The sequence below is a fragment of the Protopterus annectens genome, chromosome 7.part0, assembly GCF_019279795.1.
Source record: "Protopterus annectens isolate FY-2018-M chromosome 7.part0, PAN1.0, whole genome shotgun sequence".
In the NCBI taxonomy this organism is placed as follows: Eukaryota; Metazoa; Chordata; order Ceratodontiformes; family Protopteridae; genus Protopterus; species Protopterus annectens.
Genome location: NC_056739.1, coordinates 1,715,812,513 through 1,715,825,585, shown reverse-complemented (window position 1 = coordinate 1,715,825,585; position 13,073 = coordinate 1,715,812,513). Strand labels below are relative to the sequence as shown.

The 13,073-nt window shown below is 38.4% G+C and overlaps 2 protein-coding genes across 3 annotated transcripts in view; one reads left to right on the top strand and one right to left on the bottom strand.

The window, feature by feature from the left end:
* CTDSPL2 (CTD small phosphatase like 2) overlaps positions 1-5,645 on the bottom strand; it is a gene marked incomplete in the record, with an annotated part of 2,284,573 nt that extends 2,278,928 nt beyond the window's left edge. The window contains 1 exon segment of the mRNA XM_044078258.1: positions 5,532-5,645.
* Positions 5,646-5,773: 128 nt separating this feature from the next.
* The window catches only part of JTB (jumping translocation breakpoint), a 377,184-nt gene continuing 369,884 nt past the window's right edge, over positions 5,774-13,073 (top strand). The window contains exon 1 of one of the 2 annotated variants that reach the window (XM_044078260.1): positions 5,774-6,076. In XM_044078260.1, the coding sequence (XP_043934195.1) occupies positions 5,778-6,076 (299 nt within the window). In that variant the 5' untranslated portion in view covers positions 5,774-5,777. The remainder of the gene's footprint in view (positions 6,077-13,073) is intronic. The other variant, XM_044078259.1, reaches the window with a different exon arrangement.

Here is a 13,073-nt window from a genome sequence, read left to right as displayed (position 1 = left end):
CAGCACATCTTGATCAGGACAAAACAGCAATGACATTTTTTGACAAATACTTCATTTTATTAAACTATGGTTTACACGGTCAGATACATATTTGCAACTAACATTCAAGCTGGCTTCCTAATATTCTGCTTCATGACAAATCATAAATAAAAGGAAGTCAAAATGCAAATGTACACACATTTTTGTTAGCTTTTATTAAAACAGAGGTCTACGGAGCTTAAAATGAAAAATTACTTTCACTTATTAAACTGAATTTCTCTGCATCAAACATTATCATTTAGAATTAAGCCAAATTCCTTCAGTTTTCAAAAGAGGTCTGTGCTGTAATCACTGAAGTGACCCACTGTTGTGTACCTTACAAACATTTCCAAAAATTCAAGTAAAGAACCAAAATCTGCCAGCTTAATCAAGAGTAAATAATCAGTGTATTTTGCTTTTCGAGAAAGAAAAATGAATTTTAAAATGTACTGTAATATTTACTATACTAAACTGTATCCAATGTATCTTAACTGCATCTAACTTATCTTTTGTGTGTGTGTGTGTGTGTGTGTGTGTGTGTGTGTATAAATACTACTTGTTCGGCCTATTGCTTCCATGGGTCTTGATTGCGGCTGAAAAAGTTCTGGTGACCAATCTACTTAGTTTGTTATCAAACTTGTTGTTCCTTCAGCTTTTCCCGGTTAGGGGTCACCACAGCGGAACTCCAATCCACTAATGATTGGCAGTAGATTTTTTACGGGCGCCGAGGTGCCAGCTCGACGCCCAACCAGTTGGTTATCAAACAAATATCTTTAACACAATGTTATATTGCTTCCAATGAAAATGCCAAAACAATGTACCCTTCAATAGTATTCTAATCAAAAATAACTATTTATTCTGTCATGTTTATATATTCCATTTACAATAACCACAGCTGCTACAAAATTGGGCACACCGTTTCAAATCTACATTTTTTACAAGTTCACCCCAAGTATTCTCAACCCCCAATCTGCAAAATGGTACTGTGTTTTACCCACATAAAGGGACAAAACCTACAAATTGGGTTTATTATGTAAAAAGATACAGCCCTAACACATATATAACAAGTTTAAGAAGTAATAACAAATAGGTGGACACAAAACAACCAATACCAAATCACCAATGGGGGGGGGGTCAGACCTATTTGATGAACTCCCAAAAAACAGTACCTTGAAAGCAAATTGAACCTGAAGTGCTTGACAAACACTCACAGGCCACATAGCCCAAAATTGTTAAAAAATAAATATTAGAAGAAGCAAAAAAAAAAAAAGTAAGTTCCAGCACCACCACCCCCCCCCCCCCGAAAATAAGGTACCTTTGTCTGCCCCTGGAGAGTAAAATGTCAGTTAGAATATTGGAAAGACTGATCAAAGACCATGAGGAAGGGGACTATGGTTGCCACCCGTCCCGTTGTCAGCGGGACACTCACGGTTTGAGTGCTCTCATCCCGCGGACTTTAAAAGTCCCGTTTTTCCCCTTTGCGCTTGCATTTTAAATTGCCGTGGAAAAGCCGAAAATACTTCCGGTTTTTCCACGGCAATCTGGTTAGCACCACCGGACCTGCAGTTAGAGGGATTCTCTGCTAGGTCCGGTGGTAATGCAGCACAGTAATTGGCTGCAGCCATCGGAACTTCTTCTGAAGAGCCCCATAAAGGTCGCAGCTGTAGAGCCCTAAGCTCTATAGCAGCTGCGAGTCCCGACAAAAGATCTGATTTTTTTTTTTTCACCATTGAAGCCAGCCTAGCCAGCCAGCCAAGCCAGCAAGGGAGCCAGCCCAGCCAGCCAGCCAAGCCAGCAAGGGAGCTAGCCCAGCCAGCCAGCCAAGCCAGCAAGGGAGCCAGCCCAGCCAGCCAGCCAAGCCAGCAAGGGAGCCAGCCAAGCCAGCAAGGGAGCCAGCCCAGCCAGCCAGCCAGCCAAGCCAGCAAGGGAGCCAGGCCAGCCAGCCAAGCCAGCAAGGGAGCCAGCCTAGCCAGCCAGCCAAGCCAGCAAGGGAGCCAGCCTAGCCAGCCAAGCCAGCAAGGGAGCCAGCCTAGCCAGCCAGCCAAGCCAGCAAGGGAGCCAGCCCAGCCAGCCAGCCATGCCAGCAAGGGAGCCAGCCAAGCCAGCAAGGGAGCCAGCCCAGCCAGCCAGCCAGCCAAGCCAGCAAGGAAGCCAGGCCAGCCAGCCAGCCAAGCCAGCAAGGGAACCAGGCCAGCCAGCCAGCCAAGCCAGCAAGGGAACCAGGCCAGCCAGCCAAGCCAGCAAGGGAGCCAGCCTAGCCAGCCAGCCAAGCCAGCAAGGGAGCCAGCCTAGCCAGCCAAGCCAGCAAGGGAGCCAGCCTAGCCAGCCAGCCAAGCCAGCAAGGGAGCCAGCCAAGCCAGCAAGGGAGCCAGCCTAGCCAGCCCAGCCCAGCCCAGCCAGCAAGGGAGCCAGCCCAGCCCAGCCAGCAAGGGAGCCAGCCCAGCCCAGCCAGCAAGGGAGCCAGCCCAGCCAGCAAGGGAGCCAGCCTAGCCAGCCCAGCCCAGCCAGCAAGGTAGCCAGCCCAGCCCAGCCAGCAAGGGAGCCAGCCCAGCCAGCAAGGGAGCCAGCAAGGGAGCCAGCCAGCCCAGCAATAACTGTGAGTGGTAAGTAGATAATTGCATTTTGTGGCTTTAGTTATTTAAAATGGGAATAGTGTGCTTTATTTAAGTTTTTAATGTTTAGTGGTAGATGGGGATGTAGTATTTAAATCTGTGCAGTGGTTATTTTGAGACTTTTGTACTAGTTTAAAATGGGAATATATTGTGGTTTAATTTTTTTAATGTTTAAAGGCAGATGGTGGGTGCAGTATATTTAAATCTGTAGTAGTTAGTTTGATATTTTTGAGTAGTAGTTTTTAAAGATATAAAACCTGAATGTATATGTAATTGTTATTATGCTTGGGGGTATGATTTGGAAGCATTACTTTTAAAAGGCTGAACTGTGTATAGAAGTTGTTTGTTTCTGTTGGGGGCAGTGAAATATAAACTTAGTGTGATGCATTTCTATTGTCGTAGCTTTTTCTGGGTATTGTCTGTATGCATATAGGAACTGTTTGAGCATAGTTTGTACTTTTTGTATGGAAATATGCACTATAATGCTGTTTTCAGGAAGTTTATACTGTTTAGGTAATTTTTCCTGTTCCTGCAAGTCCATGTCTATGTGGTACAAGTCTACCTTTTGAGGGGGAATGTTAACAGTTAATGTAATTCATTTATTATTCTAGTAGGTACACGTTGCCAATTTGCCAAAGCTGTTTCAAGATTGTTTTCATTTATACTTGTAAATGTGTGCATTTAATTTATTATGCATTTTTAATAAGGTTAAAATGTACTGTTTTGCTTGTAATGTGAATATGGGTGTGTTACTTTTACTTGGGCCTGTTTATTGCATTGCTGTGCTGGATTAATTGCTATGTTTTGAAGTAAAAGGAGCCCATGGAGTCTGCTGTGCATTGTAGTTTTAAAGTTAAAATGTTTGGACTTTTTTCCCATTTATTTATTTTTTTTGTGGATGGATGCTCTGAAGTTAATGCAATGTATTTGAGATTGTGCTAAACCATGTTACAGGGTAGTTTGCATCTAAGTAGCAAAGTTTTTATTTTGTGTTTTAGTGATGTCTTCAACATACTTATTTACTGTTTTCATTATAATCAGATTATGAGCAGTGCTGCTGTTGGGCATGTTTATTAACAGATCATTGCGCTGTGTAAATTAGTGCCATACATTTCTTAACTGCTGTGGTCAAAAGCTAAATTAGGTCTATGGTATCCACTGTGCATTCTCATTCATTTTACTGTTTTTTGGTTCAGTGAATATGGTTAATTTTTTTGTCTTGTGGGGTGTGGTGGGCATGTTCAGTGGTAAAAATAATGCATTTCATTTTCTACAAGCTGTGTTAATGTTAGTCTTCAATGGCCAAAATGCCCCCTACATTACCTCATTTACTATTTGACCTTTTTCAAACTGTAAACTCTTTTTTGCTCCATTCCTCTATAATACTGCATCTCCTTTAACAACTCTGGTGGGGGTGTGGCCAGTGTCATACTGGCCACACCCCTATCCTGTTGACCACACCCCCATGTCCCACTTTGCCCCTGTTAAAAGGTGGCAACCCTGAAGGGGACCGATTATAAACACTACAGATGTGAGGAATGTTGATTAGTTTTCACACCATATACCACCTAAACAGCTGTCTAAGCAACTATTTTATGTCACGTGATCAGCCCAAGATACTCTTCCTGGCTACTACATCTATCAGACGTTTAGCAGTCTCAAACACCTTCACAAATAAACATATCTGTAGTGTCCCCGTTCTCCAGTAAACCCAGACATTCATTACCAGTGCCAAATAAACAAGCACCCACACAGATGCATATCTCTGTAGTATCACAGGTGAAAACCAGACACCTAGCCCTCCACTATGCCCTATTAAGCTAGAATCACAAATCTCTGTATTTTACAAATCTTCACAGTATAATCAAAATAAATATAAAGCGGCTACAAATATTTGCAAAGATTTAAGTAGAACTGCATCTAAAAAATGATAAAACAGAATAATTTCACAGGGCACACAATACTCGTATCCTTACTCAAAACTACTGAAAAACTGTTTATGAATGGTGCACGGTGTACTAATAAACCAAGTCAGAAGAGGACACAATTAGAAAGAAACAGAACTTATATGTAAAAGGAGATACTATACACCGAGGTCTAGAAATCTAGTCAAAGTCGACACAAACTGACAATCTACATGATCAAATAAATGCATTTCATTGTGTGCCGCATACCTTACCGAAAAATAGTCTACGCTAATACTTCCACATCCTTCGGTAAGAATCACAACTGAAGCTCACCTGAAAACCAAGAACATTTCATGGCATGCGTCTTCACCAGAAAAAAAATCGAGAATACAAGTGCCCCGTTAAAACAACACCACAACTTAAATAAACTAAACACTGACTGTAAACAGATGCACAGCAATGAACACTTTAAGTTTGCGTTTCGGGAAAACGCATACTGGCAGACTACCTGGATGAAATCGTCCAAATATGAAAACTTCATCCTTAGTAAACAATCGAAAGTCAATTAAAAGACAACATACCACCAACAACCAATGCGTACAGGTAGGAAGAGACAACCCCCCCCCCCCTCAAAAAAAATAAACATTTCGCATAAACCTCCTCCTGGCCTTTATTAAGATCAACGAATGACACATTTTTTAAATGATTAAGACATTATAATAGCATTCTTAACCAAACAATTCCTATCAATATGAAATGTACCCGCGATCTTCCTCCACTGCTAATTCAATCAAGACATTTAATTTGGCAGCTAAAGCCGAGCCCGCCCCCCAACCAGACTTGTTTATTTTCCTGGTCTCCAAGACACATTGACTTAATGTTGTTATAACACCTTCTACACAAGCCAGCCACCGGTCTGGTCATTATACACAAAACAATTACCTGGTCTAAAAACACTATAATACCTCCCTATACTGCAACTAACAGGGCCTACCTGGAACAGCACCCACTACCGCGCCTCCTCCTACTACCGCTTCCAAGTTCCGCCACAGCCGCCAGTCTGCTTGCTCTTCAGGAGGCGGGACGTTCGCAACTCAGATGTATATCGCTGTTTACAAACAATGCCCAATACAGTCAAAGAAACAATTCCGTAACACTGTCCTTTTCAAAATCCTGTCAGTGTAACAACAAATCCCGCTCCAATACTCTCTCTAGAATTTTAATAAATAACCCGTCAAAAATGTCCCCGGGAGCCGCCCTGCGCATGAGCAGTGACGTCATTTTGGTGCGAGTTGGGGCTTTCAACGTCGCATTTGGTTGCAGGTTGGGTTTTGTGTTAGGTAGTATTAGAAATACTTCTTTGGGAGCTGTGTGTATGTTTTTTATCTTTGGCCTTCTAGAGAGTTTGGATTTCCTATATTGTGTATTACACCTGTATCAAGTACGGCCAAATTGTCAATTGCATTCATTAAGATCGAAGAACGGAATAATTCGGGGAGTAAAAATCAGTAGAGTGTATGTCACTATCTTCTTAAACCGGTAAGCTGTATGTCACTATCTTGATAGAGCCGCTTGTTTACGTTTTGTGTATTTGATTTCTGTTTTGTTGTTATGTTAATGTTTTATATACTTTTTGTTTGTCAAAGTGGTTAGATTTTAGTGCAAATGGCGATTATAGTATAGAAACTTTTTGTTGAAGCAATGGCTTGTTGTCCCAGAGGTTAATGGTCCTCTAGTGTGGGCTTAAACAGTAACATTGCAATTGATTAACGTTAATGTTTTGTAAGTTTTTACGTGCTCTTTTGCTCAGTTTTTCACTACATATTTATACCCTTTTGTTGGAAAGTATGCTTTGTTATTCATTCCATTTAGCACTGTTTATGTGGGACTAACCACCGTTGGTTGCAAACTGGTATGACGTATGTAAGAACCTGCAAATTCCTGTTATAATGTGAAGTTAAGGTTTGCACTTCTGTGAGCATAGCTTTGTAGGAGCAAAAGTTCTTAATGAAATTTCCAAATAAGTTTTTCATACATCTGCAAACTCGGTAGCTGTTTTATTTTTTATTAATAACTTGGAGACGAGAAGTCTGCAGATTTAAGTGAATAGCCATGAGAGATTTGATCGCTGTCTGCTGATTTGAATTATAAGATGCAGTGTAATTAACAACATTTAAAGATAAACGGAAAGCACTAAGTGAAGTCTGAAACCAGAAGTGCTTAAGTTATACAAGTAGTTGCCTGTCCTGCAGCCTTAGTATTGTAATGTATTTAATATAATGATTCATCACCTAATGATAGGTAGCAAGCGTAGTTTAAGAGCTAAACGTTAATGGTTTACTGAGAGCATGCAAGCTGTTTTTGTTTTTTTTTTACATCTGGAAGGGGAATAGAGATGAAAAGAACACAACAATTAGTGCAAGTGGGAACCTAGATTGTAACATGCACTTTAGCATGGGTAACTTTAATGTTAGATTAATGTCTGTTGATGTAGCTGTCATTTTTGAAGTAACTTTTTATTTGAAGGGTTAACTTTTTTTTTTTTTTGAAACTATAAGTAGTTTTGAATGTTTCTTCTAAATTGAAAGGGGGTGAGGATTTTTAAGATTTGTGTAGGTTTTCTTTTAGTATTTTCATTGAAACAAAAAGTTTTGAAAATGTCACATAGGTTCAAATGGAGATGAGAAGAAGCTCATGAGAGCAGCCTACCAAACATTTAATGTGTGCATGTAAGCTAATCATTGAAAATGTAATGGGCGGGAGCAATAGCTTTCTATCACAATGGCTATTCTGCCCATATTAACATGAAATATAAATAGTCTTAGGATTGTAGACAAAAAGTATTGAACTAAGAAATGTAGTTGCAGATGCAGTATTGCAGGAGCTACATTTAGATAGAAATGAGCATGTGAATTCAGCAAAGATAGGATTTCAGTTTGTGCAGTTAGTAGAAAATCAGGGACAAAGGAAATAGAGAACAATGAAACTGATTGCTAGAGGGGCTCCCATAGTGGTAGAAGATGGAGGGATTAATTATAGTAGAGTTGTGGTAGTGAACGGTTACTTGTATATAGAAGGATTTCACTGGCAATCATTTTATGTTCCACCATCAAACTGTTATGGTGTTTAAGAGAATTGTAATAAAATTTAATATTCCATATTGCAAACTTTTAACTTGGGCGTGGGGATTGGAATTTGATTTGCAGTAATGAAGATATACAAGATGATTAAGAAGAGAAAATAATAGTAAAGAATGGTAGCTTTCTATAGAAATATGATAATGTTTGGTATAGAAGATGTGAATTTTGTAATAAAAAAGCAAACAATTTATATGTTATTCCACAAAATAGAATAAATGATAGTTCAGAGAAATATTTGTATTTAATTCTAAACTTTGGAGCATATCTAAAACTATGTCAGATCCTACGCCAGTAAAAACTAAGGTGAAGATGCAGGGGAATGGTGTAAAAATGATAATGGTGATTTCTTTCGTATCTGTTAAAGAAAGAATTTTAAGGAATTGGTAGTTGAAAGTATTTAATTTTGTTAGAGAAGACAGACATTTCTTCAGAAGGAATGGCTAATGAGTGGGATAAAATGATATTTAAAACAGGTTAGGAAAAAAGAGAAGATAAGATATGGGACAAAAATAAAAGTAATTATTTAAGGGGAATGACAAAAGTTTGAGTATTGCAGATTAAGGTAAAGCTCAAAGAACAGGAAGAAGAACCACTAGAATAAGAGAGTATTTGGATAATATTCATGAACTTAGAAAGGATGCTGTTAGCAACTATTTTGATAACTCCAGAGCACAAAAGCTTTTAGCACAACAACTCTATCAACAAAAAGTAGAAAGGATTGGAGAATATAACCGTAAATAACCTGAAATCTTATAGCAATATTTGGGATATTTCAAACTTTTAATGAACCTTTGTATAACAGGGAGCAGATGTTGTTCCTGTGAAAGTTGGGGGGAAGAAAATGTGAAAGATCTGAAAAGTTTTTTTTAACAATGTTTTGAAATAAGGTACACTACCAGCATGTTGGACAAAAACTGGTAGTTGTAATCCCAAAGATGATAAACTGTGATTATAAGTTTAGTCTGTACTAGTTAAGGTAATTGGATGGGTGTTGCCAAAATTGATAGTTTTGGATCAGTGTGGTTTTGTGGAAGACAAACATTTGACAAAATTCAAACACCAAAGATGATCAAGATAGAAGCAAAGTGTAAGAAATGGTACTATGGTTGGAGGGTCTTTATGAAAATAATGCATTCAGTAGAGTCAGAGTAAGGCAATGGTAGCATTTGCATTTCTTGATATAATAATAGGGTTAATTAGGAGAATGTCTAAAGAGTTTGAGGCAAGAATTAATTAAGGCTGGAGGGTTCCTTTCCTACAAGCTGTGTTTGAACAGAGGATCAAGGCAGAGATGTATTTTTCTCTTAATATTTTGCCAATTACTTTAAATGTAAAACAAATAATCACCCCTCGAGAATGTTACTAGTATTGTAATTTTAAAAAGTTAGCTTTTATTTGAAGATATTATGTTACTGATACATTTAGTAAAGGACATTTCTGTATTGTGCAAGGTACCATGATTTTTCAAGTTTTTGTTTAGTATATAAAATAAGTGAAGGGCTCTGGCTAACCAAAAACCTGCAGGATAGTTGTGTTACTCAAAATGTCACACTGATCATTTGATAGCACATTACAGAGAAATTTATACTAGAGAAGGTTTTTTAACTGCACTAGCCAGGAGTAGTACATGCACAAAGCCAAGAATCAGCAAGGAAGTTTTTGACCAAATGTTTGAACTCATAATTAGTAGTATTTCTAAGGTTTAATGGAAGTGAGTTCCAATGTTTTGCTACATGATGGGAATCTCCTGTGGTATTTGTTAATTTGGTATATATGTTAGGAACAGTCATTGAATCCCCAAATGATTTAACCATTCTACAGGAAGGTTTGTCCCAAATAAATAATTGGTGCCAAAATCATGGATTAAAACTAAATGTCAAAAAATTGCATTGTTGTATCCTCTGGTAAGTCATCTACCACAGTGAAAATACAACCCGAAGAACTGACCCAGTTGTTTGGTATTTGGGAATGTACGTGGACAGTGTCCTAATGTTTGACCAATGTGTCCATTGCTGTAAGAAAGTCCATCTATATTGCACAGCTTATAAACAAAGAGATTGTGTCTACATATAAGGATGTCATTGTCCCCCTTTACTCAGCCCTCATTAGGCCAGTTATCGAATGCAATGCTTCCTTTGACTTGTGTTTGTCCAGACACGTGCAACAACTTGGAACATCCACAGAGATACCTTACTAAAAGTTTACAAGGCCTAAGCAATATCTCTTGCATGGACTGACTCAAAGGCCTGTCTCTACTCTGTATCCTACAGACTGCTAAGAGATGTTGTATGACTGACGTACAAGGCACCCTCTGATCCAATATTGATGGATTTACTTCACATCAGCAAGTCAGATGACATCAAAAATAGTTTCTCTAAAGGTCTAGATCTCCTGTGCAACATCAACAGAACAGTTTGGAGGGACATATGTTTTGCAGAAGATGCTGCTGCTCTGGAATAGACTCCTCATCCACATAAAACATAGTCCACAGGTTAGTACTAGGCTAACTGCCCTTGTAGGACATTTTTTAAGCCTAGTCAATTACCCCATTTGAGAATCGAACCCTGCACCTTGTGTCCTGAGCATTATGCCTACCCCCCAACCCTGTTCATCCCTGTCCGTATTCAAGTGCAGCTTCAATCTATGAATGGGAAACAAAATTTTTTCTAGGACTGCCCCCTGTACTACTGATGGACATGGACAGCTCCTAAATGCTGTATCCCATGCATGGGTCCCCTCAAATTATCTATGGTACGAGCAGTTATTCTCATTAGGAGTAATATATCAACTGTGGGATGGGTAAAACGATCTCTAACCAAATGAGATAGGTTAATTTAAGTCCAAAAAGGGAAATTCGTTAGACTTAAAATGGCCCCCAAGGTCAACTAGCCTAGTACTTAAATATGAACCTATGAAGATTAAATTAATTCTGTAGCAGTAAGCTATTTACCTACATGTGAATTTTGTTCAGTAATGTCCATATTTATGGGGATGGGATAAAATTAAGTTTTCAGGGGTATAGATTTAAAAAGGATTCTTTTATGGCAGCTTAGGGTATGTGGGGAGAGACTAAATAATAAAAAAAAAAAAATTAAAGTCAAACTTGACAAGCTGGAAGCTGTTGATTATGGATAGTAAGACAAAATCATTGATTATGCTTCTATTCCCTCTAGTACTATACACAGCTCGGGTGTATTTTTAACACAGCTCGGGTGTATTTTTATCACCATGAAGAAAAGCTATGAACCATAATTAAATGCTGCACTTTTCCCCTCACAAATAAAATTAAGTGGTATAAGTTGATTCTTCCCGCAGAACGAGATGATGTAATATTATGTGATTTTTAAGGGGTACTTTACAGCTATGCAGTTTAGGCTGATGTACATAACACAAGCCGAAGTTATTAGTCAAAGTGGAAAGGAATGATAATGATGAAAGGAGAGAGGTGTTGAGAAGTAAAGAGAGAGTAGGATTTTCCACACAGCTTTAAGGAGAATAACAACCATACAAAATAACAGGAAGCATTATAAGAACTAAGCCAACACTGGAATAGAGAGAGGCATTTTTTTTATCAATATGAGTAACTGCAGGTAGGGTATTGAAAATAGGCAATAGGGGGCTGGAGTTTACCGCAGAAAATTAGCAAATGAACAAGTAATTAGAGATGGAAAAGTAATGCAGTAGGATGAGGATGAGGCCAAGCTGAAATTCATACTGCATATTAGACTGCCTTCCTACCAGGGACTGATAATGGACTATAGGCAAAAAGAAAGGATGGGCAGTGTTAAGCAAAAGACAGCTCTGGCAGAGTTATTAAGTCTAGAACAGAAGTTGCAGCTAAAGGGGTAATTTAGTAGGGCATATAAAATATTGCATGATAACTGTTGGAATCGGTCAGAGAAGGTTGGAAAAGATTAGGAAGAAATAACAGTAAGACAAGATAAAGAAGAACCACAGGAGGACATCTGTATTACTCCAAGTATGCAACAAAGTCCAGAAGGTTTGAGATTTTTGATTGGCAGGATTTGCATTGATATTTTTGTAACTCAGGTAGATATCACAGATTGATTGTTTTTTTTTTTTTTTGTAGGTAGCAAATTCTAGAAGTGTAATAACTTAGAGTGAGGTAACTGAGAAGATGTCTTGTGACTGAAATTAGTTGTTAGATTATTTTTTTTTTTGGTCAGAAATGTTGAGAGAGCAAATGATTGCAACTAACATACTACTTTTGAGCTGGGATATAAGATTTGAATTGAACCCGACATGGGGAGGCCTTGCCCATAGATGGCCTTTGGTATAGGCCAACTAGATAGCCGCCTAGGGTGCCACTCTAGCCGGGGAGCTTTTCCGGTATTTATTTGGTGTAGCTAGACCAGGATGAGAGCACTGAGTGGTGTGGGTGGGGGCGTAGAGCCCTTTTGCTAGGGCACCAGTTGCCCTAAGGCTGCTCCTGTCCTTGCTAAGTATAATGCTGTTGACTGCCAAAAAAGCAATTACTAGAAAACTGAAATCAAAACGTAAACCAACTTTAATTGAATTACTGAATATTGTAAAGGTGAGAGAAACAGGAGAGATGTGATCTTTTAAATAAGTGAAGGAGCAAATTATATAGAAGTAAATGGAATTTGTGGGAACAGTACATGTAGAGTAATACGCAGAAGGAGGAGTGAGGTTTGGAAGGCATGAATTGAGTAGTCACTCCAGCATTGCACAGAGTAATTGTTTTAAAAGAAAAGAAAACCTGCATGATGAATTAAAAATATTTTATTTCTGTTGCTATTGTTGAATTTCTGTTATGGTATGAATACGCCTACAATGTAAATTCATTAAAGGTGTTTAAAGAAAGTTTTGTCTTTTCTGTGTATGTCACGGTAGGGTTAATGTTGTAAGAAGGAAATACACCATAGAAAATGTTTTTCTTACCAGAGGTCATGAAATGCGACAGTGCAGGAATTATTTTGTTGAAAGGCATAAATGGTCACATGGCGTAGTTGCTTTCTACAGGGTGTTTTTAAAGATGAGAGGTGATATGACAACTGATGTTTTGAATAAAGCTTTTGAGTACTGGCTGTTTCAAATGGTTGTCATCCGCATAACTCAAGAAGTAATTTGGAACAAATGCCCCAAATCAGGGACACTTTTTTTAATATATTAGTAATTTCATCTTTAAAAATTGGCAAAATAAGAGGACATGAATTATCATACATTTTCTGGAGTAAAACAGTTTTAAAAATCATAACTATCATACTTTATTTAAGTATAATCCATCACCTTTTCTCCCAAAATCATCAGTTTTAGGAAGAATTATGAGGAAGAGAGCAACATTTGAGCCAAAATCATGAACATGTAGTTTTCATCTGTTTTTCTTTATACAAAAGGCTGTATTATGAAAACTG